The following is a 26,289-nucleotide window of genomic DNA, read 5'->3' as shown; positions in this document are numbered from 1 at the left end:
CAGTTTGCTAAGAGCTGGCAGCAAGCTTATAGGTCTGCTGTTAGAACCAGTAAAGGCCGCTTTACCACTCTTGGGTAGCGGAATTACTTTGGCTTCCCTCCAGGCCTGAGGACAAATACTGTCCTCTAGGCTCAGATAAAAAATATGACAGATAGGAGTGGTTATAGAGTCAGCTACCATCCTTTCCATCTAAGTAGTCAATGCCAGGAGGTTTGTCATTATTGATCGATAACAATAATTTTCCCACCTCTCCCACACTAACTTTACAAAATTCAAACTTGCAATGCTTTTCATTAACTATTAGTTTTTTTTATGCATGAATAAAAATGTTCACTGTTCGTTGTTGGCATTTCCTGCCCAAGTTTGCCCACTTTGCCAATGAAATAGTCCTTAAAATATTTGCCAACATCAAATGGTCTCGTGATGAATCTGATTCGATGAAAGATGGAGTTGAATTTGTCTTTCTGCCCATAATTTAATTTAAAGTACTCCAAAGTTTTTATATCATTGATCTTGGCTTCATAATACAGTTTCTTCTTCTTTTTGTTGAATTTAGTCAAATATTTTCTCAATTTGCAGTAAGTAAGCCAGTCAGATGTGCAGCCAGACTTATTTGCCACTCATTCTGCCCCATCTCTTTCGACCATACAGTTTTTCAATTCCAGATTAATCGGTATCGGCTTTTTTTGGTCCTCCAATAATCAGATTCAGGATTGAAAAATCAGAATCGGTCGACCTCTAGTCAGGACGTATATTCTTTTATTTGTAGAATCCACGAGTATTTGGACAAAACACTTGAAGTTATTTTATTGTTGTTGTAACAACTGCTTGTAGGTCTCTTTTTGTTCATTTAAAAGATCCTTCATGTGTAATAGAGAGACACCACTGTCCTCAACGGTACTCCCGCTGGCTTTGGTCTTTGTCATGGTAGCTAGCWACGTAGGTTACACWGTTACTCCTCGCAGTTCCAGACAGGGCAGGTCACGGGGAAGATTGAAAACAACAAACAGCAGGGATCTAGACAACCACAAACCCGGGACAATCTGCAGTCCTAGCCACAATGGCTAACYRCGTTGCGGGCTGTGTTAAAGAAAACCCCACTAGCTTGATATGCAGCTAGCTAGCAGCTAGGCTAGCTGCGACGCCAAATAGCTCCTCACACCCGTCCTTGGTCGGCAGGATCACTGGAAAGAGACAAGCARTCCCAGAAACTGATGCCAACTGCATCGCGGGATCCAAACTAAGAAGCTAGCTAGCTACCAATAACTTCCAATACACTTTCAAACAACAAACTTTCCAAACAAACAAAACCAAGCTCTTCCGCATTATGGGGTATTATGTGTAGATTGATGGGGATTTTTTCCCAGCAATTTGCTGCCTCTGACCGCAAGGCACTACAAAGGGTAGTGCGTTTGGCCCAGTACATCACCGGGGCCAAGCTTCCTGCCATCCAGGACCTTTATACCAGGCTGTGTCAGAGGAAGGTCCTAAAAATTGTCAAAGACTCCAGCCACCCTAGTCATAGACATGTACTCTATGCTACCGCACGGCAAGTGGTACCGGAGCGCCAAGTCAAGGTCCAAGAGGCTTCTAAACAGCTTCTACCCCCAAGCCATAAGACCCCTGAACAGCTAATCAAATGGCTACCCAGACTATTTGACCCCCTTCTACGCTGCTTCTACTCTCTGTTGTTATTTATGCATAGTCACTTTAATAACTATGCCTACATGTACATATTACCTCAATTACCTCGACACCGGTGCCCTCGCACATTGACTCTGTACCGGAACCCCCTGTATATACGCCCGCTATTGTTATTTACTGCTGCTCTTTAATTACAAACTCATTATTACACTATTGGCTTTCTAAATGAAATACAACATCTTCACACTCCTTATCATTTAGGCCTAATTTAATTTCAATTGTGAAGTAACTTGCGCAATTATGCGATTCATCCATTTGTCATTAATTTCAGTGAGGAGAGAGATATGCATTAGTAGTTGGATGGGTACCAACGTCCTACAGTGCATTGTCTTGGAGGGTTAAGTTGGGAATAGGTGTGTAAGAAAAACTGTTAAAAGGCTCTTAATACTTTGTATTTGTGTTTTTTTTTTTTTTTTTTTTTTATCTGACAAATCAGCAATGTAAAATATATACAAACATTTTGGAAAAGTCAGGGAAGGAGCAGGATGTTGCATTTTTGGGGGGGCATTATTTATATATTTTTTATAAAATCAAAAGTCAGTGGGCGTTGGCCTTTGGCGGTTCTAGTGTAGAAAGGAAACAATAACAATTGGCCATGCAGTCCAACTTCCAACTTAAGCTAAGTACAGTTGAAGTCGGACGTTTACATACACTTAGGTTGCAGTCATTAAAACTTGTTTTTCAACCAATCCACAAATTTCTTGTTAACAAACTATAGTTTTGGCAAGTCAGTTAGGACATCTACATTGTTCATGACACAAGTCATTTTTCCAACAATTTTTCACAGACAGATTATTTCACTTATAACTCACTGTATCACAATTCCAGTGGGTCAGAAGTTTACATACACTAAGTTGACTGTGCCTTTAACAGAAAATGATGTCATGGCTTTAGAAGCTTCTGATAGGTTAATTGACATCATTTGAGTCAATTGGAGGTGTACCTGTGAATGTATTGAAGGCCTTCCTTCAAACTCAGTGCCTCTTTGCTTGACATCATGGGAAAATCAAAAGAAATCAGCCAAGACCTCAGAAAAAATATATAGACCTCCACAAGTCTGGTTCATCCTTGGGAACAATTCCAAACACCTGAAGGTACCACGTTCATCTGTACAAACAATAGTACGCAAGTATAAACACCATGGGATCACGCAGCTGTCATACCGCTCAGGAAGGAGACGTGTTCTGTCTCCGAGAGAAGAACGTACTTTGGTGCGAAAAGTGAAAATCAATCCCAGAACAACAGCAAAGGACCTTGTGAAGATGCTGGAGGAAACAGGTAGAAAAGTATCTATATCCACAGTAAAATGAGTCCTATATCGACATAACCTGAAAGGCCGCTCAGCAAGGAAGAAGCATTGCTCCAAAAACCACCATAAAAAAAGCCAGACTACGGTTTGCAACTGCACATGGGGACAAAGATCGTACTTTTTGGAGAAATGTCCTCTGGTCTGACGAAACAAAAATAGAACTGTTTGGCTATGATGACCATCGTTATGTTTGGAGAAAAGGGGGAGGCTTGCAAGCCGATTAACACCATCCAACCGTGAAGCACGGGGGTGGCAGAATCATGCTGTGGGGGTGCTTTGCTGCAGTAGGGACTGGTGCACATCACAAAATAGATGGCGTCATGAGGAGGAAAATTATGTGGATATATTGAAGCAACATCTCAAGACATCAGTCAGGAGTTAAAGCTTGGTCGCAAATGGGTCTTCCAAATGGACAATGACCCCAAGCATACTTCCAAAGTTGTGGCAAAATGGCTTAAGGACAACAAAGTCAAGGTATTGGAGTGTGGGCAGAACTGAAAAAGCGTGTGCGAGCAAGGAGACCTACAAACCTGACTCAGTTACACCAGCTCTGTCAGGAGGAATGGCCAAAATTAACCCAACTTACAGTGGGAAGATTGTGGAAGGCTACCGAAACGTTTGACCCAAGTTAAACAATTTAAAGGCAATGCTACCAAATACTATTGAGTGTATGTAAACTTCTGACCCACTGGGAATGTGATGAAATAAATAAAAGCTGAAATAAATCATTCTCTACTATTATTCTGACATTTCACATTCTTAAATAAATTGGTGTCAGGAATTGTGAAAAACTGAGTTTAAATGTATTTGGCTAAGGTGTATGTAAACTTCCGACTTCACTGTAAATTTTTTTTTTCATACTGACCAGAGTTGCATCTCTTCGAGGAGGTGGCTTTTGTCTGAGGATCGGGGAGCCTAGATAGAAGAAAATGAGATTGTGGTTTAAATTCTGTGAGTGTATTAGTTTAWCAAACCGCTATGCCTTCCAATTCCGTCTCTGAATGACAACTCACCAATCTCTATTCTCTGAGGAGTGATGCGGCCTATGGCTGGAGAGGCCGGTTCTGCTTTGACCTTTCCGTCCACCAGGACGGCACCAGGGCTGAAGTCCGAGCTAGAGCAGGGTATGGGCAGGCTGATCTGCCTCTTGGCCAGGGAGAGGGTGGTCAGGGGGGTGTCCTCTGACTGGCTKTCTGTCTGCACATCCTTCTCACTCAGGGCCTTTTTGTTGAGCAGGTTGCTGATCTCCATGATGTTGCCGATTATCTCCACAGGGCCAGTTAAGGGGTTCTTCTTATTACTACTACGGGGAGAGAAATCCTCCTTCACCTTCTTCAGGTAGGAGGCCGGGGCCCATCCCTCCTTATCCTGGTACCTGAGGAGAGAGTTGAGGATGGAGGTAAAGGGAAGAGAGGAGGTGATCATGAGTGAGAATAACCATAATCAAGAGACAGCATAAACAGGCAACAGTTTATATTGTGGTTGGAGCACAAATCATGGCCTTACCTGATGAACCACCAGCCCTCCAGGTTCTTCTGGATGACCTCCACAATGACTCCTTTCTCAAAGGCGATCTCATCCTTCCCCTCGCTGGTGTATGGCTGAACCGTCATATACTTCTCCTCTGGCGGGCCACAGAGAGGGCGTGGGAACACAAGAGACTCACGTCAGTTTCATACYTACTACGCTGCTTCAATAACAAAACATTACTCAAACAAATTTAAAATATGTCAACATTTTATAGGAGGTAGGGGAGACCGGGGTTGATTGTCACTATTTATCAATAAGTGTATTTCTCAGGACCAGTATATCTTACAAGACTATTTTCAATATTAGGAGAGACTAAGGTCTTGAGTTGAAATGGGGACCATTTTAATCCTCATAACGTATTCCAACATGGAATTATAAGCCATTCAACACACGCTGTCCACTTGTGACACCCGGTCCCATCCCGGGGTTGGTTGTCACACAGTATGGGGTTGGTTGTCACAGTGTTTGCAATTGGTTTTTCAGCAACAATTGAGCCAATTTACAAAGTTTTAGAAAAAGTGAAGCCTTTATTTATWKAACAGTATTTCTAAAATAATACAAATAAATACATTCAAATAAATTCAACATAATTGAGTATTTGCTTTGACATTGTAGTTCTTACTCCACTCAAATTGTAATATCAATGCTTAACAAAACAGTAACCATTCATATTTGGATGAAAATGAAATATTTGAAAGAAGATGAAAAAAGTAAAGCTGTAAACATTTGTGTTAAATAAATTTTTTGTTGAAAACAAGGAATGCTTTTTCAAACAGGAACAGTTTGAAAAAAGTGTGTGTGTGTTTGTCTGTCTGTGTGAATGTGTGTGTGTGAATGTTTCTGACTCTCAGTCGGAATCACATGACTCACAGTTTTGACAAGTAGGCCAGATTGGACCAAATCTGAACCAATCATAGAGTTTCACAAGTTTGGAAAGAGAGGTATACAGTAGAGTACAGTTGTAAAGAAAGGTAAAGTAGACTATAGTTCGGTACAGAACAGACATTTAGAGTACAGCACAGTTAAGGTAGAGTACGGTACTCTACTGAAACTAAAACTCAACTTGTTCCTTCTACTTTGTTCTACTGTACTGCACTGTAATCTTATATACTGTTACGCTACTCTACTGAAATAAACTCAACTGTACAGTACTTGCTCTACTGTACTCTACTGAATTAAACTGCACCGCACTGTACTCTAWTATACTGTACTCTAMTGAATTAAATTCAATTGTACTGTACTCTGCTGAATTAAACTCTACTAGACTGTACTGTGCTGTGCTGTACTGTGCTGTCCAAACTTGTGAAACATTTACGTCTTTTCAACATCCGGAAAATAAGTCTTCAAGGCGTTTTTCAATGTCATTTAGCTTTTGGGTACATTGTTACAATGGGGACGGTTGTCAGATTGTGACAAGCAACCCAAACATCAATGTGACAACCATCCCTAACCCCCCCAATGCTAATTAAGATGTTATTTACCAGATGTGATATGTTTTATGACTGCTGCAGGATGAATRTGCCTCTCTGAGGACATTAAAAGTTCTGAATCTGAATGACCTTGGAACTCACAAATAGGCTTGGAAAAAAGCTCTCCCTTTCCKCTTTTCAATAAAAGTTACAAAGTATGGATAATATTCCTTAATKAACTATTTTGAGTAATAAGCACTGTGACAACCAACCTGTGAGACAACCAACCCCRGTCTCCCTACTCGAACAATGGTATAAACATCTCAGAGGAAGTGAAATCAAATCAAGAGATATCTAGGAAAACTCAAGGGGTGTGAATACTTTCTGAAGGTACTGTATCTAGGCCACATAATATAGAAGTCTGTTGACTTAATGATATGTCTCTGTGTGTAGTTCTGATGTGATTGATTCTGTCAGATCCACAAAGATATCCAGCATTTTACTATCAAAGGCTTCCAAGAATCAGGGACACTAATTAAATGCCTAGTTAAATAAAGGTAAAAAATAATCAAATGAATAATATGATGTCAATCACTTCATACTGAAAATGCCTTCCTGCAGCAACTGACAATTACCTTGACTTGATGTCATGATAGTTGATTMTTCGGTGTAAATATGGGGCAAAATAAACTCACAAACACTAGTCTTTTGAAATGAGGAAAACAGTTCTAACCCAGTGGGCACACTGGTTGAATCAAAGTTGTTTCCACGTCATTTCAATTACATTACGTTAAACCAACGTGGAATAGACGCTGAATTGATGACTSTGTCCAGTGGGCAACGACAGAGTGGACTAATGGCATGGTGGCGGTCAGCCTCTGTAAACTCGGCTGATGATAGAGAACAGAGACGCCATCTTGATTTGTAACTTCCCAAAAGGCCAGAGGGCACGCTCAGTGACAGTACTTCCTGTCATTACAGACCAGAGGTCTCATCTTATCACACCGTAAAACACAGGCAGAAGGAAGGAATGTTGCCCAGCAGAGTAAAGAGAGAAGAGGGGATATCCTATCTTCATGCCAAGACCATTTGAATACCTCTGGAATCACTGGATTCCTATCTGATATCTGTCTCCTTTCCTCTGCCCATGTTGAGTCTCACTCAGTGATTTAAAAGAACTGAATAAGGATATAGTTAAAATTCCTATTACTTTCAAAGAAATAGGCTCATGTACAGCCGTGTAAATAGAACCGAAAATGCCACTTCCTGTATGCTTTGTTTTCCTCTGCACTGACCTATGGGACCTCCGGTCTCTCTGTTTAAGGTCTGGTAGGGCTGTCTGTACAGGGGCAACCCTGTTCAACCTTCCTGATCTCACATTCACCAGCAGGGGGGAATCTCTGAATCAGATATTATGTTAACCACAACATGCATCGCTTGCATAACTTTTATACATTATTTTCCTGCAGTCAGCGCTATTTCAGCTTCTTTTTCTTTTCTTTTTTACATGCGAGATTTAGTTCCTGCAGTGGAAAAATCTCTTTTTACTCCAGAGGCCGTACATTTTTTGTGTGCACTGTGGACACTGTTGCCAAGCACAAACCTTGGGCTGGACTCAAATAGCTTATCCTTACTCCGCTGTCAGCAATCCAACTGCATCCCCTGTCAAAAAAACCTGGCTCGAGGCAAGGCTAATGTGTGCAAGCACAAACACGTTTCACACTTTCTCCGAAAGATGAATAAAACTCTTTCCTGGCCTGGTCCATCGGGAGACCTGCTCGCTCTTAACACCTCCAGTCGATAAACGTCTGTCTTTTTAACTCCTTTTGAAAAGTACACACAGTGTATTTTGAAAGAATTCAGACCTCTTGACTTTTTCACATTTTGTTACGTTATACTCTTATTCTAAAATGGATCAAATATTTTTTCCCCCTCATCAATCTACACACAATACCCCATAATGACAAAGCAAAAACAGGATTTTAGAAATCTTTGCAAATTTATTACAAATAAAAAACAGAAATACCTTATTTACATAAGTATTCAGACCCTTTGCTATGAGACTTGAAATTGAGCTCAGGTGCATCCTGTTTCCATTGATCATCCTTGAGATGTTTCTACAACTTGATTGGAGTCCACCTGTGGCAAATTCAATTGATTGGACATGATTTGGAAAGGCACACACCTGTCTATGTAAGGTCCCACAGTTGACAGTGCATGTCAGAGCAAAAACCATGCCATGAGGWCGAAAGAATTGTCCGTAGAGCTCCGAGACAGGACTGTGTCGAGGCACAGATCTGGGGAAGGATACCAAAAYATTTCTGTAGCATTGGTCCCCAAGACTTTATGGTAGAGTGGCCAGACGGAGGCCACTCCTCAGTAAAAGGCACATSACAGCCCACTTGGAGTTTGCCAAAAGGCACCTAAAGACTCTCAGAYCATGAGAAATAAGATTCTCTGGTCTGATGAAACCAATATTGAACTCTTTGGCCTGAATGCCAAGCGMCACGTCTGGAGGAAACCTGGCACCATCCCTACGTTGAAGCATGGAGGTGGCAGCATCAGGTTAAATWAAAAWAWWAAWAWAAATTCTGTGTGGATGTTTTTCAGCGGYAGGGACTGGAAGACTAGTCAGGATAGAGAGAAAGATGAATGGAGCAAAGCACAGAGAGATCCTTGAGCACTCAGGACCTCAGACTGGGGCGAAGGTTCACCTTTTAACAGGACAATGACCCTAAACACACAGCCAAGACAACACAGGAGTGGCTTTGGGACAAGTCTCTGAATGTCTTCRAGTGGCCTAGCCAGAGCCCGGACTTGAAACCAATCGAACATCTCTGGAGAGACCTGAAAGTAGCTGTGCAGCGACGCTCCCCATCCAACCTGACAGAGCTTGAAAGACTCTGCAGAGAAGAATGGGAGAAACTCCCCAAATACAGGTGTGCCAAGCTTGTAGCGTCATACCCAAGAAGACTCGAGGCTATAATCGCTGCCAAAGGTSCTTCAACAAAGTACTGAGTAAAGGGTCTGAATACTTATGTAAATGTCATATTTCCTTTATAAATATTTACATTTTTTACAAARAAAATAAAMAWTKTGTTTTTRCGTTGTCATTACGGGGTAWTGTGTGTAGATTGATGTGGGAAAAAACGATTTTATCCATTTAAGAATAAGGTTGTAACGTAACAAAATGTTTAAAAAGTMAAGGGGTCTGAATACTTTCCGAATGCACTGTATGTGTTCATGTTTAATTTGCTTGTAAAAAGCCAAACAAAGTGGCAAAATATTTTATGCGGCCTACCAAAGTCAATTATGCTATGACTTTTAGATAGTTGTGTAGCTATATCTATAGCTGTAATTCAGAAAAGATTAGAGTTGCACATAGCGGTGAATTAAAATGAACTGCTTACATGAGGCAATCTTATTATATACTGTAATATAATTTCACTCAATTTCCAACACTGAAATATAAGTTGCTGACTTCATCATTGATTTCAAGACTACTACATTCAAGTGCAGAAACTACTCAGTTTCTACACTTGAATGTAGTAGTCTTGAAACAACAAGATGGTAAATTTTTTTGTAAGTTTATCTTCTGCATAAGGTCAAATCTGTAACTGTTGCAAGCCACCACTGTGGATGTGAAAACCTGTTTAGCATGGTAATGACATGGCTGGACTGTTAATTAGCTGGATAATAACGATGTTAGTGATTATTGGGTGTGGGTCATGACGGTGTGGCAGACAGCATATGACAAGACAATACATTAGGCATCAGTTGTAGGGTGGCAAAGCGAGGGTATTTTACTAGAAACTTTAGAAGTTTATCAGTAAACTACCAGGTAACTTTCAAGGATTTTATGTAATTTATCACAAGATCTAGTGGCCCTTTTGGGTACGTCAGATTATCACAGGTGTCTGTAAAATGATTTTAAAAAATTAAAAAAATAATAAAATGACAAAGCCGTAAAACATTATCCTAAATATAAACCATCAACTTAGTGAATACCATTGGTGTTTAATATGAGSGTTTCAGCATGAAATATGACACACTTTTATGGATTTTACCATGTAAATATGTCTTTGTTGTAAATGTTATGGTGCCAAACTGGTGGAAGTTGTGAAAAAAAGTAAATAGTTGGAAGAATGAATTGAAATAATGCCATTATTGATTAGATGCTTTTTTTTTTTATTAATTAGGCTATTTTCTCTTTAACCATATGGTATATCCACTAGAAACTCAAGTATAAATTATCTAAATTACCATAGATTGCCATAGATTACTTGAAGATTCTGTAAACTTTGGTGAATTACAGGTAGCTTTGCAACCCTAATCAGGTATGAGAGAAGACAGGACAAGGTACAATGGGGACAGGAGAAGAGGACAGGTGAGGGGTCAGAGGATAGAGGGATGAGGGGTGAAGGAAGATGAGGAGGTGGGCACCCTGTCTCAGATCACCTCGGCTCTGCTGCCTGCTGACCATTCCCCCCAGGGTCCATCTCCGGTCCAGCCTCTTCAGATGGGCCTTACGTCGTTTAGTGACTGAACCACGCACATGGTGACCAGACACAAACACACACAAGTGGRGACAGAGACATAAAAGGCAGGCACATATATCACAAACGACATGGATTCAACTCTGTTATTAGTTAGTCACATGGCAAACATGGAAACAAAAACACCACATTGCAATGGAAGGACTGGACAGTGATGGGGGTGAATGAATGTTACACAGGAAATGTAAGCCATGGACATCTTCTGGCTGGTAATTAGCGAGGATTGTTAGCATGGTTTTCCCATCCTGTCCTGCAGGAGCATCTGGGGAACACATTGCTGCTTGGGAATAGTATGTAACTAATAGACCAGCTGAATTGCTTTGGCAGCAGCCACAACAGGTCTATAATTGTTGAGGGTTTTTGTTAGTTAAATGCAGGAGACGGGAATGATTAGGAGCTTCGGAGGGATCTTTTGTCACATTCCAACACTATAAACGGCAAGGCTTATATAATTATCTAGTTCAAGGAAAAGATTTCCATCACTAAACCAGAGCACTAATCTCAACGTTTAGCATGAAGTTGAGATTTCAGGCAAAAATTGAGAGGTACGTACTCTGGGAGCTGAAAAACTTGAATTACACATTTTTCGAAGTACCTGCTCAAAAATATACAACAACTGACCCACATACTCCTCCAGAACACTAATGTCAGAAGACAGATTGATAACCATTATATTGGATGAGTCAATCTGAGAAGGCCTATCATAGGTATTACAGAATAAAAACAAATGATGAAATATGCCCACCCCAGTAGGAACATATCCAAGTGTTTCTCATTAATGTGATAGTCTTTCTYCAATGAGGAAGAAATTCCCCATTTACACTGTCATATCCTCCAGTCCAAACGTCAACATCTTCAGCTGAAGCCATATAATGTGTTCCAAGTCCTGTTCGCCACAAGAGCCCCATCTCAATGAAAGTGTCTTACAGAGTGCTATGGAGCACAATCCACAGGGCTGACAGAGAGAGTTTATGGATCCTGAGGTATTCCCATGACTGATTAGACACATAAACGCTAATTACACTGACAGATTGTCCCCTGACCGCTCTGGCAGCGTCTGCTATGTGTGTGTGTGTGTGTGTGTGTGTGTGTGTGTGTGTGTGTGTGTGTGTGTGTGTGTGTGTGTGTGGGGGGGGGGGGGTTCGTGTAAATGTGAAAATCCAGAAAGCTGTCTCACTAACAGAGAGATTAATTCCTTCTTTAAAAATGTTTAATTTTTTATAAGGAATGGATATGCATTTTGGATGCATGCCTTGGGAGAAAGAAGCCCATTGAGAATAYTTTGTAACTATTGGACTAAAGAGGCTAATTCACTACATTATGTGCTGTATGCCATCTCCTCTCTCCTCCAGTCAAAAGATCTACAGTGCCAGGGGGGGATGTACAGGGCTGGCGCCAGAACGAATCAGTTGGACGGGCATTTGATTTCCATAGGGAGGCACGTTTTATTTTGGTATGGGTTTTATACTAAAGATATGTAATTTAACTGTAAAAATGTATTACCTTTCAATGTGGCATGAACACAACCAGTCATGATGTTTTCATTTGATTGTCAAACAAAYCACTTCAAAAAGTAGGTTACCTTCGTCCAAAATAATTCCACAATCAAAACAGTGCACTCGCCAACTTTCCTTAAAAGTGGCTGAAACTATGTCCCTGGAGAAAGCATCTAAGTGAGTGAAACAACGCCCCCCTGCTTTACTATAAATAGCCCATGTATCTGATACCGGCGGGCGAAAAACAGTATGACATGCCACAGTCCTTTAAGACAGACAGCATAMGATACATGGGCTACAAATACTGAGACAGAAGGGTGCTATTTCGCTATTTCGCTGCTTTATCAGAAAATTATGTGTCTTTCTGTCGGCGAGCATCTCGGTCAAATAAATTATCAATATTTATATATTTTATTGGGAAGGGCAAGAAGGTACGGTAGGGCGAGCCAGGCCMCCTAAGGCCCGCCCATAACGCCGGTCCTAGGAATGTGGGTCACAGTGTTTTGGAGTCGACACTCGTTACAGTAAATGCTTGTTTTGCCAGAGTGCTGGAAAATCTGAATGTTTGCTTGGAACAGTAAGATGCAAGTAAATGATTTCCATCTTTAAAGTTGCCTACTGTAAAATAATGATTTGCACTTGTCCGTGAGAGAGTGGAGAGTGAAAAGGCTAGGCACTGATCAGTCTGTATGAATTTATCTCAGGGCCCGGAATAATTAACATCAGACATGACTTTACTAGCAACAGACTCACATAAACATCTTCCTCACAGCTCAATCCCTACAGTGAATCAAACATGCACCTCTTTCATTCGTTCACCGTCCAAAACTCCAAGGAGGTAACCTCTTTTTAGTATAGAATTTCTACACTGCTACTGTAGAGTACAGTACGTCACTCAGTGCACCTCAGCCCAGAGTTGTGGCTTAGGCCCTGGCAATCCTTCTCCAGCCTATTTACTCAGGGCTGAATCTGGAGCTTGTTCAGGGGTGCTTAKAGTGGATAACAGCACAGAGAAGGGTGTTCTCACTGGACGAGGGACGTGAGCGTCAGTCRGCGGTGGGTCGGGGGTGGGAGTCARACTACTGTACCCTTTTAGAGATGGGTGAGGGGAGGTTGTAGGTCCCTAAATGTCACCATGTTGCTGGAAGTGACGAAGGCTAACATGGTCGGTATTGTGGTGCAGCTTGAATAGTAGATGTATTGTACAAGCTTTCTTCCTGTATTCAAAGTGGTGTGGAGCTCTTACCTTCCCCGGACTTGGAGGCGCCCAGCTCCAGTTCATCTCGTGTGTTGCTGTGGGTGTTCAGGTAGGTGGCAGGGACCCAGCCCTGCTCTTCCGCTGTACTGACAAACCACCAGCCTAGGGGCACAGAGAGAGGGAGGTCAATGGAGGTACTGTAAGGTAAAAAGTGATCATACAGTACCTGGTAAATTACTGGTTATTCATTGCCTATTGGAATAGACACCTACCCTGAAAATTCCAATTATAGAACAATTATTTAGGATTAAATCAATTACCGTTGGGACTTGCCTTAAACGAGACAGATTTTGTAGGATGTTCGTTCAACATGACTAGCACAGCATCTTTCAGTACGGTTTATAAAATAATCTGATAAAGGACTTTAGAGGAGTGTTCCTCCTCCATTTCAAGAAAAATGTCTGTTCTAGTTTATAGACCCTGATTCAATTTATATATTTTTACCTTTATATAACTAGGCAAGACAGTTAAGAACAAATTCTTATTTACAATGACGGCMTACCCACCCGGCCAAACCCTCCACTAACCCGGACGACCCTGGGCCAATTGTGCGCCGCCCTATGGGACTCCCGATCAACACAAAATCCATGTGTACGTGTGTGTATAGTGCCTACAGTATGTTATCATGTGTGGGTGTGTACTTGTGTGTCTGTGCATGTGTGTCTCTTCACAGTCCCTGCTGTTCCATAAGGTGTATTTATCCGGGGTTTTTTATCTGATTTTACTGCTTGCATCAGTTGCTTGATGTGGAATAGAGTTCAATGTAGTATTTAGTACTGTGCGCCTCCCATAGTCTTTTCTGGACTTGGGGACTGTGAAGGGAACTCTGGTGTCATGTCTKTTGAGGTATGCATGGGTGTCTGAGCTGTRTACTAGTAGTTTAAACAGACAGCTTGGTGCATGTCAATACTTCTCACAAATACAAGTAGTGCTCAAGTTAATCTCTCCTCTACTTTGAGCCAGGAGAGATTGACATGCATATTATTAATGTTAGCTCACTGTGTACTTTATAGTCTCTATCCCCAAGCCCAACAACATCACATCTGGTTTGGGATGTCTTTGTGACGACATAAATCCTGATTTGGCCTTGTTAGCCCTGACTTTCATCAACATCAATCATAATTTAAATGGGTGGGACGTTACTGGCAAAACACTCAACGTCTTGCTTGATTTTATTTATTTCCTTGGGATATGACTGAATTACTCAGTCAGTTGGATACCAGACAAAGGTCTGAGTGAAAGGTACAGTATTGAGCATACACAGGACAGCTTCATCGAACAAATAATGTAAGAAAATATTGATGTTCTTAGTGCATGGAAATAAATGATGTATTAAAATGAACAGTGAGATTTAAGTTCCAGGGCCTTGTGAGTCACGCATGTTTGGGTCCATTTCTGAGTCATATGGTCACTCACARAGTGGATGGGAAACAATACATAGACAATTTTTTTCAGTGCCTGACTGGCTACAGCCAGTAACCTTGATCGCTATTAACTCTTTTGCACGAACCCCAGCGCTGCTGCCACGTAGGCTAATCAATACCATTTCTCTGTCGCTTTGCTCTGGAGAGGTCATGGCTGTTCACCGCAGGAGAGTGAAGTGACAAAACACCCTCGTTAAACCTCCCCTGTGATGTGGCGCYCCACGAATGCTCTATTTGTTGTGGTAACCAGAATCCAAGATGGCTGACAGCTCTTCACAACCCTCATAAAGAAGACTGGAGGGTTCCATGGAACATTCACTGCTTCTCCAACCTCTATGAGTTCACTGACTGTCTTGTGGAGCAATGCTGTGAAATGTAAATACTTACTTGCCTAACAATATGTATTAGAGCTATGTAAGCTAAAGCTATGTCAATAGCTATGTAGCCTATGCGGAGTTGGAAGAAACTGGAAGACACAGTATTTTCAACCTAGTTCCGTTTCCCCTGAAAACCGGATGTGGGGAYTCCACTCAGRTGTTTCTTTTATGCCTGCTGCGTTAGCTATTAACCTATGTGATATATCACAAAACACTGCACTTTACAAATGTAAACAGAACGCTGAGGTACAGTACACTATGATGTTGGTCATGTCTGATATGCAAGTCTATGGGACAGTCCTCACCCAAACCAATCATGGAACATAATGTTTAAGATCTATTATGCAATTTTATATCGTCCAATCAGGGGTATTCGATAACAGACAGACAGAAATTATAGGTATCAGGGTTAACCATGAGTTGATGATGATAATTTGTAGACGGCAAATTGACCGCAAGAAGCCCAAACAGATATGTTTGACTAAAACATAATAATTTCAAACCTTGCTTTCATTTGTATACGATCAAGTGTTTCTCTATTTTGTGTGGGAATACTTGAGAACAGATTCCTTAAATGAAAATCACTTGGTGCTGATTTCCTGGTGTTTTTAGTCTGTTATGTCCCTCCCAAAAAACTTGCTCAGAAAACTTTGAGGGCCAAATAAAACCATGCGCGGGCCAAAATCGGCCTGCGGGCCGCCAGTTGGGAAACCCTGCCAGAGCCTGGGGCTAGGTTGAATATTGATTTAAAACAGGGAATTGCCGGATAATGTGCAGAACTTACAAGCTGTTAGTTTGATGAAGAGGGATCCAAAACAATTGAACAGAGTGGTATTAAGATAGATTAACAACAAAGATGTTATTTGCCAACCTAGAATATAACCTATTCAATCTATATACATGGGTGAGTTGTTTAATTTGAATTTACCAATTCAATCACACATGCTGCAGCAGCTGTTAAGTGTACTTTACATTGACTTTKTGTGGGTCCAGAGAATAGAAGGCTGTTTAGATCTAGCCCTGCGCCCCCACATTGGCAAAGGCTCAATTCCCTAACAAGCCATGTAACGTGTTCGGTCTTTACACCAAAGCTGTGGCTTCATACAAATCCTGTGCCAATAAATTAAACGGAGAACTGAGAGCTAAAATAAATAAAATCTTGTGTACAGTACTTAGGACCGGAGCCTTTAAAATACAGCCGTTTTGCTTCCACTTGTATAAGACACGGTTGGAAGCTTGTCCAGTATACTGTTCTAGAAATACWTTTTTTCTTCTTCTGCTATATCTGCAACAAGGAGCCAAATASCCAGCGTCAATAACTATCACATGGGTATCTCATGTTGGCAGTGGTCAAGTGTCTCAATCCAGCAAACCGGAAACATTCCCAGAACATTAGCTAAGATTCCCATTAAGTTCTAGTTAGGGTTTTATCTAACATTAAGATAACATCCCAAAAACATTCAAAGAATGTTTTTTTTTATGTTTAAAATGAAATATCCTTGAAATATTCCCCTAACATTTACTAAAATGTCGTGCACAACGTCTGTAACAACCACCAAAGTACACTCCCCAAAAGTTATTAGGTTTCTAGGTAGTACCACAATGTAGCAGTACTATTGTCCATGCAAACCAAAACTGGTCCTGTAAAAGTTCCCAGAACATTTGTTAGGCTTCGGGCAAATGTTCTCRAAMTGTCCAGTCGTGCTGATGATTATACAATATTTATATAAAACATTTGCGTGATGTTGCAAGAACGTTCCCAGAACACATTTTGTCATAAAATACAGTGTTACAAGTACACCTCATAAAGAGGATGGGAACATTTTAATAACTCAGAAATTGTGTTGTGTYCTGATTGACCATATTAGATAACTAAAATAAACACTACAGCTATCCCTTGGTGGTGCAGAGTTAAGGATTAGAATGCAGAGCTGAAAACTGCAGGTTCAATTCCATATCTTCTTTAGACCTTTAAAAAAAAATTGAGGCTCAGATATAATCTACTAAAAGATAGGCTGTCTTCATTTCATCCAGATGTATTAATCCAGTCATAAATGCAGAATTTAGACAAACTCTACAAAATTGTAGACATTGTGTCAAAATGTACTGTTCAACTTTTTTAAAACACACCYGATATAATTCCTRCTTTGAGATGCTTGATATGTTCCCCCCAGACTTATTTTACATAATCTGAAAAGCAAAAGKGACCCTAGATCAGCAGTCAGTCCTGGATACCTTGTAAATGTAGGCCCAGAAGTATGCAGCATAAAAGAGGATGGGTGAAGTGATGGTGTATAACCCAGTTAACATTATTTCCCTGGATTAATTACATCAGCAGCATACCACCCTGCATCCCACTGCTGGCTTACCTCTGAAGCTAAGCAGGGTTGGTCCCTGGATGGGAGACCAGATGCTGATGGAAGTGGTGTTGGAGGGCCAGTAGGAAGCACTCTTTCCTCTGAAAAAATAAATAACCYGACGCTATAATAATATCCCAAAGCCCTCAGGCAGTAATTGGGGCATTACCCTGTGTAGGGTGCAGTTTTAAGGTGGGATGTTAAATGGGTGTCCTGACTGTGGTCACTGAAGATCCCATGGCACTTATTGTAAAAATAAGGGTGTTAACCCTGGTTTTACGGCTAAAGTCCCAACCTGGTCCTCATACCATCATGTTCACTTAATCATCCCCAGCKTCCTATTGGCTCATTTATCTTTTCCCCAGGTTGCTGTAAATGAGAATGTGTTCAGTCAACTTACCTGGTAAAATATAATAAAAATTGCAAAAAAAAGGAAGCATGGAATTCCTGATTGACCATCCTGCCATGGCTATACTGAAAAAGAAGATGTACAGTGGCAAGACAAAGTATGTGAACCCTTTGGAAATACCTGGATTTCTGCATAAATTGGTCATAAAATTTGATCTGATCTTCATCTAGGTCACAAAAATAGACAGTCTGCTTAAACTAATAACACAGAAACAGTTATACGTKTATGTCTTTATTGAACACACCGTCTAAACATTCACAATGCAGGGTGGGAAAAGTATGTGAACCCTTGGATTTAATAATTGGTTGACCCTCCTTTGGCAGCAATAACCTCAACCAAACGTTTTCTGTAGTTGCGGATCAGACCTGCACAACGGTCAAGAGGAATTTTGGACCATTCATCTTTACAAAACTGTTTCAGTTCAGCAATATTCTTGGGATGTCTGGTGTGAACTGCTCTTGAGGTCATGCCACAGCATCTCAATCGGGTTGAGGTCAGGMCTCTGACTGGGCCACTCCAGATRGCGTAWTTTCTTCTGTTGTTKATTTACTTTGTGTTTTGGGTCGTTGTCCTGTTGCGTCACCCAACTTCTGTTGAGCTTCAATTGGTGGACAGATAGCCTAACATTTCACCTGCAAAATGTCTTGATAAACTTGGGAATTCATTTTTCCGTTAATGATAGCAAGCTGTCCAGGCCCTGAGGCAGCAAAGCAGCCCCAAACCATGATGCTCCCCCCACCATACATTACAGATGGGATGAGGTTTTGATGTTGGTGTGCTGTGCCTTTTTTTCTCTCCATACATAGTGTTGTGTGTTYCTTCCAAACAACTCWACTGTAGTTTCATCTGTSCACAGAATWTTTTGTCAGTAGTGCTGTGGAACATCCAGGTGCACGTTTGCAAACTTCAGACTTGCAGCAATGTTTTTTTTGGACAGCAGTGGCTTCTTCTGTGGTGTCCTCCCATGAACACCATTCTTGTTTAGTGTTTWMCGTATYGTAGACTCGTCAACAGAGATGTTAGCATGTTCCAGAGATTTCTGTAAGTCTTTAGCTGACACTCTAGGATTCTTCTTAACCTCATTGAGCATTCTGTGCTGCGCTCTTGCAGTCATMTTTGCAGGATGGCCACTCCTAGGAAAAATAGCAACAGTGCTGAACTTTCTCAATTTATAGACAATTTGTCTTACCGTGGACTGATGAACATCAAGGCTTTTAGAGATACTTTTGTAACCCTTTCCAGCTTTATGCAAGTCAACAATTCTTAATCTTAGGTCTTCTGAGATATTTTTGTTCGAGGCATGGTTCACGTCAGGCAATGCTTCTTGTGAATAGCAAACTCAAATTTTGCGAGTGTTTTTTATAGGGCAAGGCAGCTCTAACCAACATCTCCAATCTCGTCTCATTGATTGGATTCCAGGTTAGCTGACTCCTGACTCCAATGAGCTTTTGGARAAGTCATTAGCCTWGGGGTTCACATRCTTTTTCCAWCCTACACTGTGAATGTTTAAATGATGTATTCACTATAGACAAGAAAAATACAATAATGTSTKTGTTATTAGTTTAAKYACACTATGTTTGTCTATTGTTGTGACTTAGATGAAGATCAGATCAAATTTGATGACCAATTTATGCAGAAATCCAGGTAATTTCAAAGGGTTCACATACTTTTTCTTGCCACTGTAAGAGTTCTTCCCTGGTGGTGCAGAGGATAAAAGAATGGGCTTGGAAATCAAACATTGCTGGTTCAAACCCTACATGTGCAGAATGTCAATGTACTGCATGTAGTGTAAAGAATATGGTTGTGAAGAAAATGCCATGCATCTCTATATCACCTTCAAATATGAATTGCCATTAAATCTGGAGAAAAACATCATGGGGATGTCATCCAATCTGCTTTCTTATGCTTTAAGTGGCTACAAATGTGCATGCTGAGAATGTTGCGGTAATAGTAGATAAAAAATATTATAACATTTTCTAAATGTTCTGAGAACCTCCAAGACCAGGGCAAATGTATATTGCTTGAATATCAAAGGAATAGTATGCTAAACCTAAAACAAATGTGTGATGAGCATCATAAAAACTGACTTATTTGGAAATTGTGGAACATTGTGGAAATGTTCTGTGCAACATTTTAACTGGTAAAATAAGGGTAAAATGAAATAAAAACCTATGTGAATATCACAAAAATATTCTTGCAACATCCCAGACAACTCTCAATGTACTGGGAACCTTCAAAAACTTAGACCAGGTGTTCTGCCAACATTATAGGAATGTCCTGTGCAACTTAACTTAAACATTGTATGAATGCCATCACAACTGAGCATATTTTGTGTTTTGGGAACCTCTCTCTTGTAATGTACCCACACTGTTCCCACAACCTAATTAAATCTTCTGGGAACCTTTAAAGAAATCAGAAAGTCTGTTCTGTAAACATTATAGCAACATCAAAATAAAGTTTTGTGCACCCTGATACAAACATCTGCTGAATGTCAGCATAACTGGACAGTTTGTGTTTTGGGAACCTAGCTCGTCATATCAACACAATGTTTCGACAACCTAAAGAAAGATACTGGAAACCTTTAAAGAACAGACAATATGTGTTCTGGGAACGTCCTTGTAACATCAGGTGAATGTTTTTTGCACCCTAAAAGAAACATCCGCAAAACTGGATTTCTTTGGGGGGAGGGAACATATCTTCTGTGATGTCCCCACAATGTTCCCAGCAGACTGTTCCCACAACCTAATGAAACATTCTAGGAAACTTTAAAGAACAGATTAAATAGGTTCCAGGAACATTCTTGCAACATCATCCAAAAGCTTTATACAAACATTTAATTTTGGTTTGCTGRGTAGTCAAGAATTAAATTGTTAAGAATTTACAGATCAAATTCCCAATTTCAACATTTTCATTTGCACTTTTATAAATTGGCAGCTGTTGAAATCAAAGCAAATATGGGAATAAGGTGTAGAAATATGGTACCTTCATTTGAAAGTGCTTAGCTAGATGTCTGAATATACAGTATGAAAAAAAAACACTGTCACTTTAAGAGGTTTGAGTAAATAAAAGCTGTTATTGATGGCTAGGACTGCCTCAACTGTATTTTTCAACCTTGTTCCCATATGGCAGGTGCTTAGGCTGAGTTCAATGATCCTCAAGAGGCAATAAAAGTATTTGGAAACACATGCCCACTACACAAGTGCTGATTTCCTTGCCAACACAGGTTTATAACACATAGGTGCAAATGACAGGAACCCAAAAAACGTGCTTTTTTCAGTAATAAATACTATTAATATACCAGTGCTACAACTGTTTCTGTTGCATTTTCGAAAGCACATTCAAGGTGTTTTGGTGTCTAGCTTAATTCTGCACAGTATTCTACGTATATCTATATCCACCGTCTCTATCAACATCCTCATCTGTCTGTATATGTATTTATGTCTGTCATCTCTATCAACATCCTCATCGTCTGCTTATCTACCGTATGTCTGTCATCTCTATCAACATCCTCATCTGTCTGTATATCTATTGTATGTCTGTCATCTCTATCAACATCCTCATCTGTCTGTATATGTATTTTATGTTCATCTCTATCAACATCCTCATCTGTCTGTATATCTATTGTTATGTCTGTCATCTCTATCAACATCCTCATCTGTCTGTATATGTTATTTATGTTGTCATCTCTATCAACATCCTCATCTGTCTGTATATCTATTGTATGTCTGTCATCTCTATCAACATCCTCATCTGTCTGTATATCTATTTTATGCCTGTCATCTCTATCAACATCCTCATCTGTCTGTATATCTACAGTATGGCTTGTCATCTCGATTAACATCATCTGTCTGTCTATCTGTCACGGTCGTGTGGAGGATTGACGGACCAAAACGCAGCAGTAGGAAAATAAACCATTCCCTTTATTATGAAGAAGGCAAAACGAAACAAACACACTTACGAACTAATCAAAACAATAAACGATCGTGAAGCTAAATAACGTTGTGCACACATACACACAGGCTACAAACGTTCTACATAGACAATTACCCACATCAACGAAAAGCCTATGGCTACCTTAAATAGGGCTCCCAATCAGAGACAACAGAAATCAGCTGTCTCTAATTGGGAACCCATTCAGGCAACCATAGACTCTCCTAGACAACTTACACCCAACATAGACACAGCTAGACACATACACTCAACACAAACCATACACTACACCAACACCCCCTTTACCATATAACCACCCAAAACCTGAAACACACAACATTCCCCATGTCACACCCTGACCTAACTAAAATAATAAAAGAAACAAAGAATACTAAGGCCAGGGCGTGACATAACCCCCCCTTAAGGTGCGAACTCCGGGCGCACCAGCACACAGTCTAGGGGAGGGTCGGGTGGGCTTCCTTCCACGTGCGGCTCCCACGATCGTGGTCCCCACCCCCCACCAGTCACAACCGCCTCCTTAGCTTCCTCCAAATGACCCCCCTCCACATTAACCCCACTGAATTAAGGGGCAGCACCAGGATAAGGGAGAGCACCAGGATAAGGGAGAGCACCAGGATAAGGGGCAGCTCCGGACTGAGGACGGCAGCTCCGACTGAGGACGGCAGCTCCGGACTGAGGACGGCAGCTCCGGACTGAGACGCACTCGACGGGAGCAGCTCCGGACGGACGCACTCCGACTGAGGGACGGCAGCTCCGGACTGAGGGACGGCCCTGGCTGCTCATGGCTGGCTGACATCTGGCTGCTCATGGCTGGCTGACGGATCTGGCTGCTCATGGCTGGCTGACGGATCTGGCTGCTCATGGCTGCTGCGATCTGGCTCTGGCTACGGATCTGGCTGCTCATGGCTGGCTGACGATCTGGCTGCTCATGGCTGGCTGACGATATGGCTGCTCATGGCTGGCAGACGGATCTGGCTGCTCATGGCTGGCTGACGGATCTGGCTGCTCATGGCTGGCTGATGGATCTGGCTGCACATGGCTGGCTGACGGATCTGGCTTCACATGGCTGGCTGGCGGATCTGGCAGATCCTGTCTGGTTGGCGGCTCTGGCAGATCCTGTCTGGTTGGCGTTCTGGAGATCCTGTCTGTTGGTGGCTCTGGCAATCCTGTCTGGTTGGCGGCTCTGGCAGATCCTGTCTGGTTGGCGGCTCTGGCAGATCCTGTCTGACGAACGGCTCTAGCGGCTCCTGACTGACGAACGGCTCTGACGGCTCGGGACAGACGGGCGGCTCTAATGGCTCGGGCAGACGGATGGCTCAGATGCGCTGGTAGACGGATGGCTCAGATGGCGCTGGGTAGACGGATGGCTCAGATGGCGCTGGGTAGACGGATGGCTCAGATGGCGCTGGTAGACGGATGGCTCAGATGGCGCTTGGCAGACGGGCAGTTCAGGCATCGCGTGCAGACGGCAGACTCTTGCCGGCTGAGGCGCACTGTAGGCCTGGTGCGTGGTGCCGGAACTGTGGTACCGGGCTGGGGACACGCATCTCAGGGCTAGTGCGGAGCAGCAACAGGACGCACAGGACTCTGGACACACAGGAGGCTTGGTGCGTGGTGTAGCACTGGTGGTAATGGGCTGGAGACACGCACCATTGGACGAGTGCGTGGAGGAGGAACAGGGCTCTGGAGACACACTGGAAGCCTGGTGCGTGGTGTTGGCACTGGTGGAACAGGACTGGGCGGGGAGGCGCCGGAAATACCGGACCGTGCAGGCGTACTGGCTCCCTTGAGCACCGAGCCTGACCAACCCTACCTGGTTGAATGCTCCCCGTCGCCCGGCCAGTGCGGGAGGTGGAATAACCCGCACGGGCTATGTAGGCGAACCGGGGACACCATGCGTAGGCTGGTGCCATGTAAGCCGGCCCGAGGAGACGCACTGGTGGCCAGATAGGTAGAGCCGGCTTCATGGCACTTGGCTCAATGCTCAATCTAGCCCTACCAGTGCGGGGAGGTGGAATAACCCGCACTGGGCTATGCCACACGACAGGAGACACCGTGCGCTCTACTGCGTAACACGGTGTCTGCCCGTACTCCCGCTCTCCACGGTTAGCCTGGGAAGTGGGCACAGGTCTCCTACCTGCCCTTGGCCACTACCTCCTAGCCCCCCCCAAGAAATTTTTGGGTAGTACTCACGGGCTTCCAGCCTTGCCTCAGTGCTGCCTCCTCATATCGCCGCCTCTCTGCTTTCGCTGCTCCCGCTCAGCTTTGGGCGGGCGATATTCTCCAGTTGACCCAAGGTCCTTCCATCCAATTCGTCCTTCCATCTCCAGAAATCCTGTGTGGTGGTCCTGTTGCCTGTTCACACGCTGCTTGGTCCTTTGGTGGTAATTCTGTCACGGTCGTGGTGGAGGATTGACGACCAAAAACGCAGCAGTAGGAAAATAAGCATCTCCTTTTATTGATGAAGAAGGCAAAACGAACAATACACACTACGAACTAATCAAAACAATAAACGATCGTGAAGCTAAATACGTGTGCACACATACACACAGGCTACAAACGTTCTACATAGACACGTACCACATCAAACGAAAGCCTATGAGCTATAATTAGGCTCCCAATCAGAGACAACAGAAATCAGCTGTCTCTAATTGGGAACCCATTCAGGCCCAAGATCTCCTCTGACAACTTACACCAACATAACACAGTAGACACATCACTCACACAACCCATACACTAACCAACACCTCTTTGCCTATAAACACCAAAACCGATAAAAACACAAACATTCCCCATGTCACACCTGACCTAACTAAAATAATAAAGAAACAAAGAAAATAATAGGCCAGGGTGACACTATCAACGTATGTCTGTCATATCTATTAACATCGTCATCTGTGCCTCCTGCAGCTGTATGAATCTTTATCATCTGTGACACCGCATCTGTGTCTCTGTCTGCATCACTAGTTGTGCTGAGGAAGCAATGGATAAAGCAAATATTATTTTCCTTTTATACTGTAGTGCCCATCAACTAGCTTTTAGGGGCAATTGCAAGGATCCATTGCAAACACGACAAATAAACCAAAGAAACTACATTCACTTAAATTAGGAGTAATTTCATAAAGTTTATGTCCAGGTCCATGCAGTGCTTTTCTCCTCATCTCCCCACTGAGTTGTGCTTAGTTCTGTGCCCTCTCCTTTAGGTCAGTGATTCAGTGAGACAATAGTGAGACAACAGGGTCAAACCCACAACTCTCTGGTGGAGGTCTTCTATTAATTCACTGAACTGTGTTGGTTGTTTGCGGTAACTTCTTTGTTAGTGTAATATCGCAAACGGACGTGGCTGTTTCACCATTGAGGATTCCAGATTTAAATGTCACAACTTTACTGCAAACAATACAAATGGTTTGTCTTGACAACTTCAGTGGTTGTACTGCAAGGAAACTATGAAAAAGTCAAATAAATAATGTTGCAAATATATTTACGATTATTAAGTTTATGTAATTATTTTTTTTTTTGCCAACACTTAATTCTACTCATATAATAGCCCCCCAGTGGGCAAGGTGGAATAGCCCGCACTGGGCTAAGCACGCGTACTGGAACACCGTGCGCTTTACCGCATAACACGGTTGTCTGACCAGTACGACGCCCTCTTACTCCACGCGAAGCCCGGGAGTTGGCTCAGGTACCAACCCGGCTTCGCCACACTCCCCTTTATCCCCCCCCAATAAATTTTGTGTGAGTACCTCTCGGGCTTCCAGCCTCTCCACGTGCTGCCTCCTCATACCAGCGCTCCTGGCTGTGCTTCCTCTTCTCCTCCCGCAAGCGGCGATTCACACCAACCTAGCCCAGGGTCCTTCTCCATCCAAGATCTGTTCCCAAGTCCACGAGTCCTGATTACTCTGTTGAGCTCTCCCCGCCGCTTGTCCTCGGTTGGTGGGGATTCGTAACGGGTGTCGTCCTCCTCTTCCTCGGACGAGGAGAGAGAAGAAGATCGGTAGACCAATGCGCAGCGAGTGTGATGACATAACTGATTTATTGAAAAAAAGACAGACGAACACTGACACGAACTATACTTTAGAAATACAAAATAACAAACGGACAACGTAGACGAACCTGAACATGGAACTTACATAAAAACACGAAGAACTCACGAGCAGGAAAAGACTACATAAACGAAATTAACACGCCGAAACAATCCCGTTTTTGTGCGCAGACACAAACACATGAGACAATCACCCACAAACAAAAAGTACAGTGTGAACAGCCAGCCTATATATGGTTCCCAATCAAGGAAAACGTAAACCACCTGTCTCTGATTGAGAACCCTATAAGGCTGATTAACAGTGATCTAAAACACAAAACATACAAATGCCCACCCAACTCACGCCCTGACCAACTAAACATATACAAAATAACATAAAATAGGTCAGGAACGTGACAGTTGCAAGTTTGTTTGCCATAGCCCACAGAGTTTATACAGGATGTACTGAATTAAAGTTACGGTTT

General features: G+C 42.3%; 1 protein-coding gene across 3 annotated transcripts in view; it reads right to left on the bottom strand.

Annotated features, from left to right (window-relative positions):
* Positions 1 to 26,289, bottom strand: part of LOC111951774 (SH3 and PX domain-containing protein 2A) — a 119,508-nt gene that overhangs the window by 19,826 nt on the left and 73,393 nt on the right. Inside the window, exons 8-12 of one of the 3 annotated variants that reach the window (XM_023969977.2) lie at positions 13,251 to 13,364; positions 10,396 to 10,494; positions 4,520 to 4,637; positions 4,027 to 4,388; positions 3,879 to 3,928 (exon numbers count right to left, since the gene is read on the bottom strand). In XM_023969977.2, coding sequence (XP_023825745.1) covers positions 3,879 to 3,928; positions 4,027 to 4,388; positions 4,520 to 4,637; positions 10,396 to 10,494; positions 13,251 to 13,364 — 743 coding nt within the window. The remainder of the gene's footprint in view (positions 1 to 3,878; positions 3,929 to 4,026; positions 4,389 to 4,519; positions 4,638 to 10,395; positions 10,495 to 13,250; positions 13,365 to 26,289) is intronic. The other 2 variants (XM_023969978.2, XM_023969979.2) reach the window with 2 other exon arrangements.

The sequence above is a fragment of the Salvelinus sp. IW2-2015 genome, linkage group LG25 (genome assembly GCF_002910315.2).
Source record: "Salvelinus sp. IW2-2015 linkage group LG25, ASM291031v2, whole genome shotgun sequence".
Classification (NCBI taxonomy): Eukaryota; Metazoa; Chordata; class Actinopteri; order Salmoniformes; family Salmonidae; genus Salvelinus; species Salvelinus sp. IW2-2015.
Note: the sequence above shows the minus strand (reverse complement) of the source record. Positions and strands in the feature narration are given on the sequence as shown.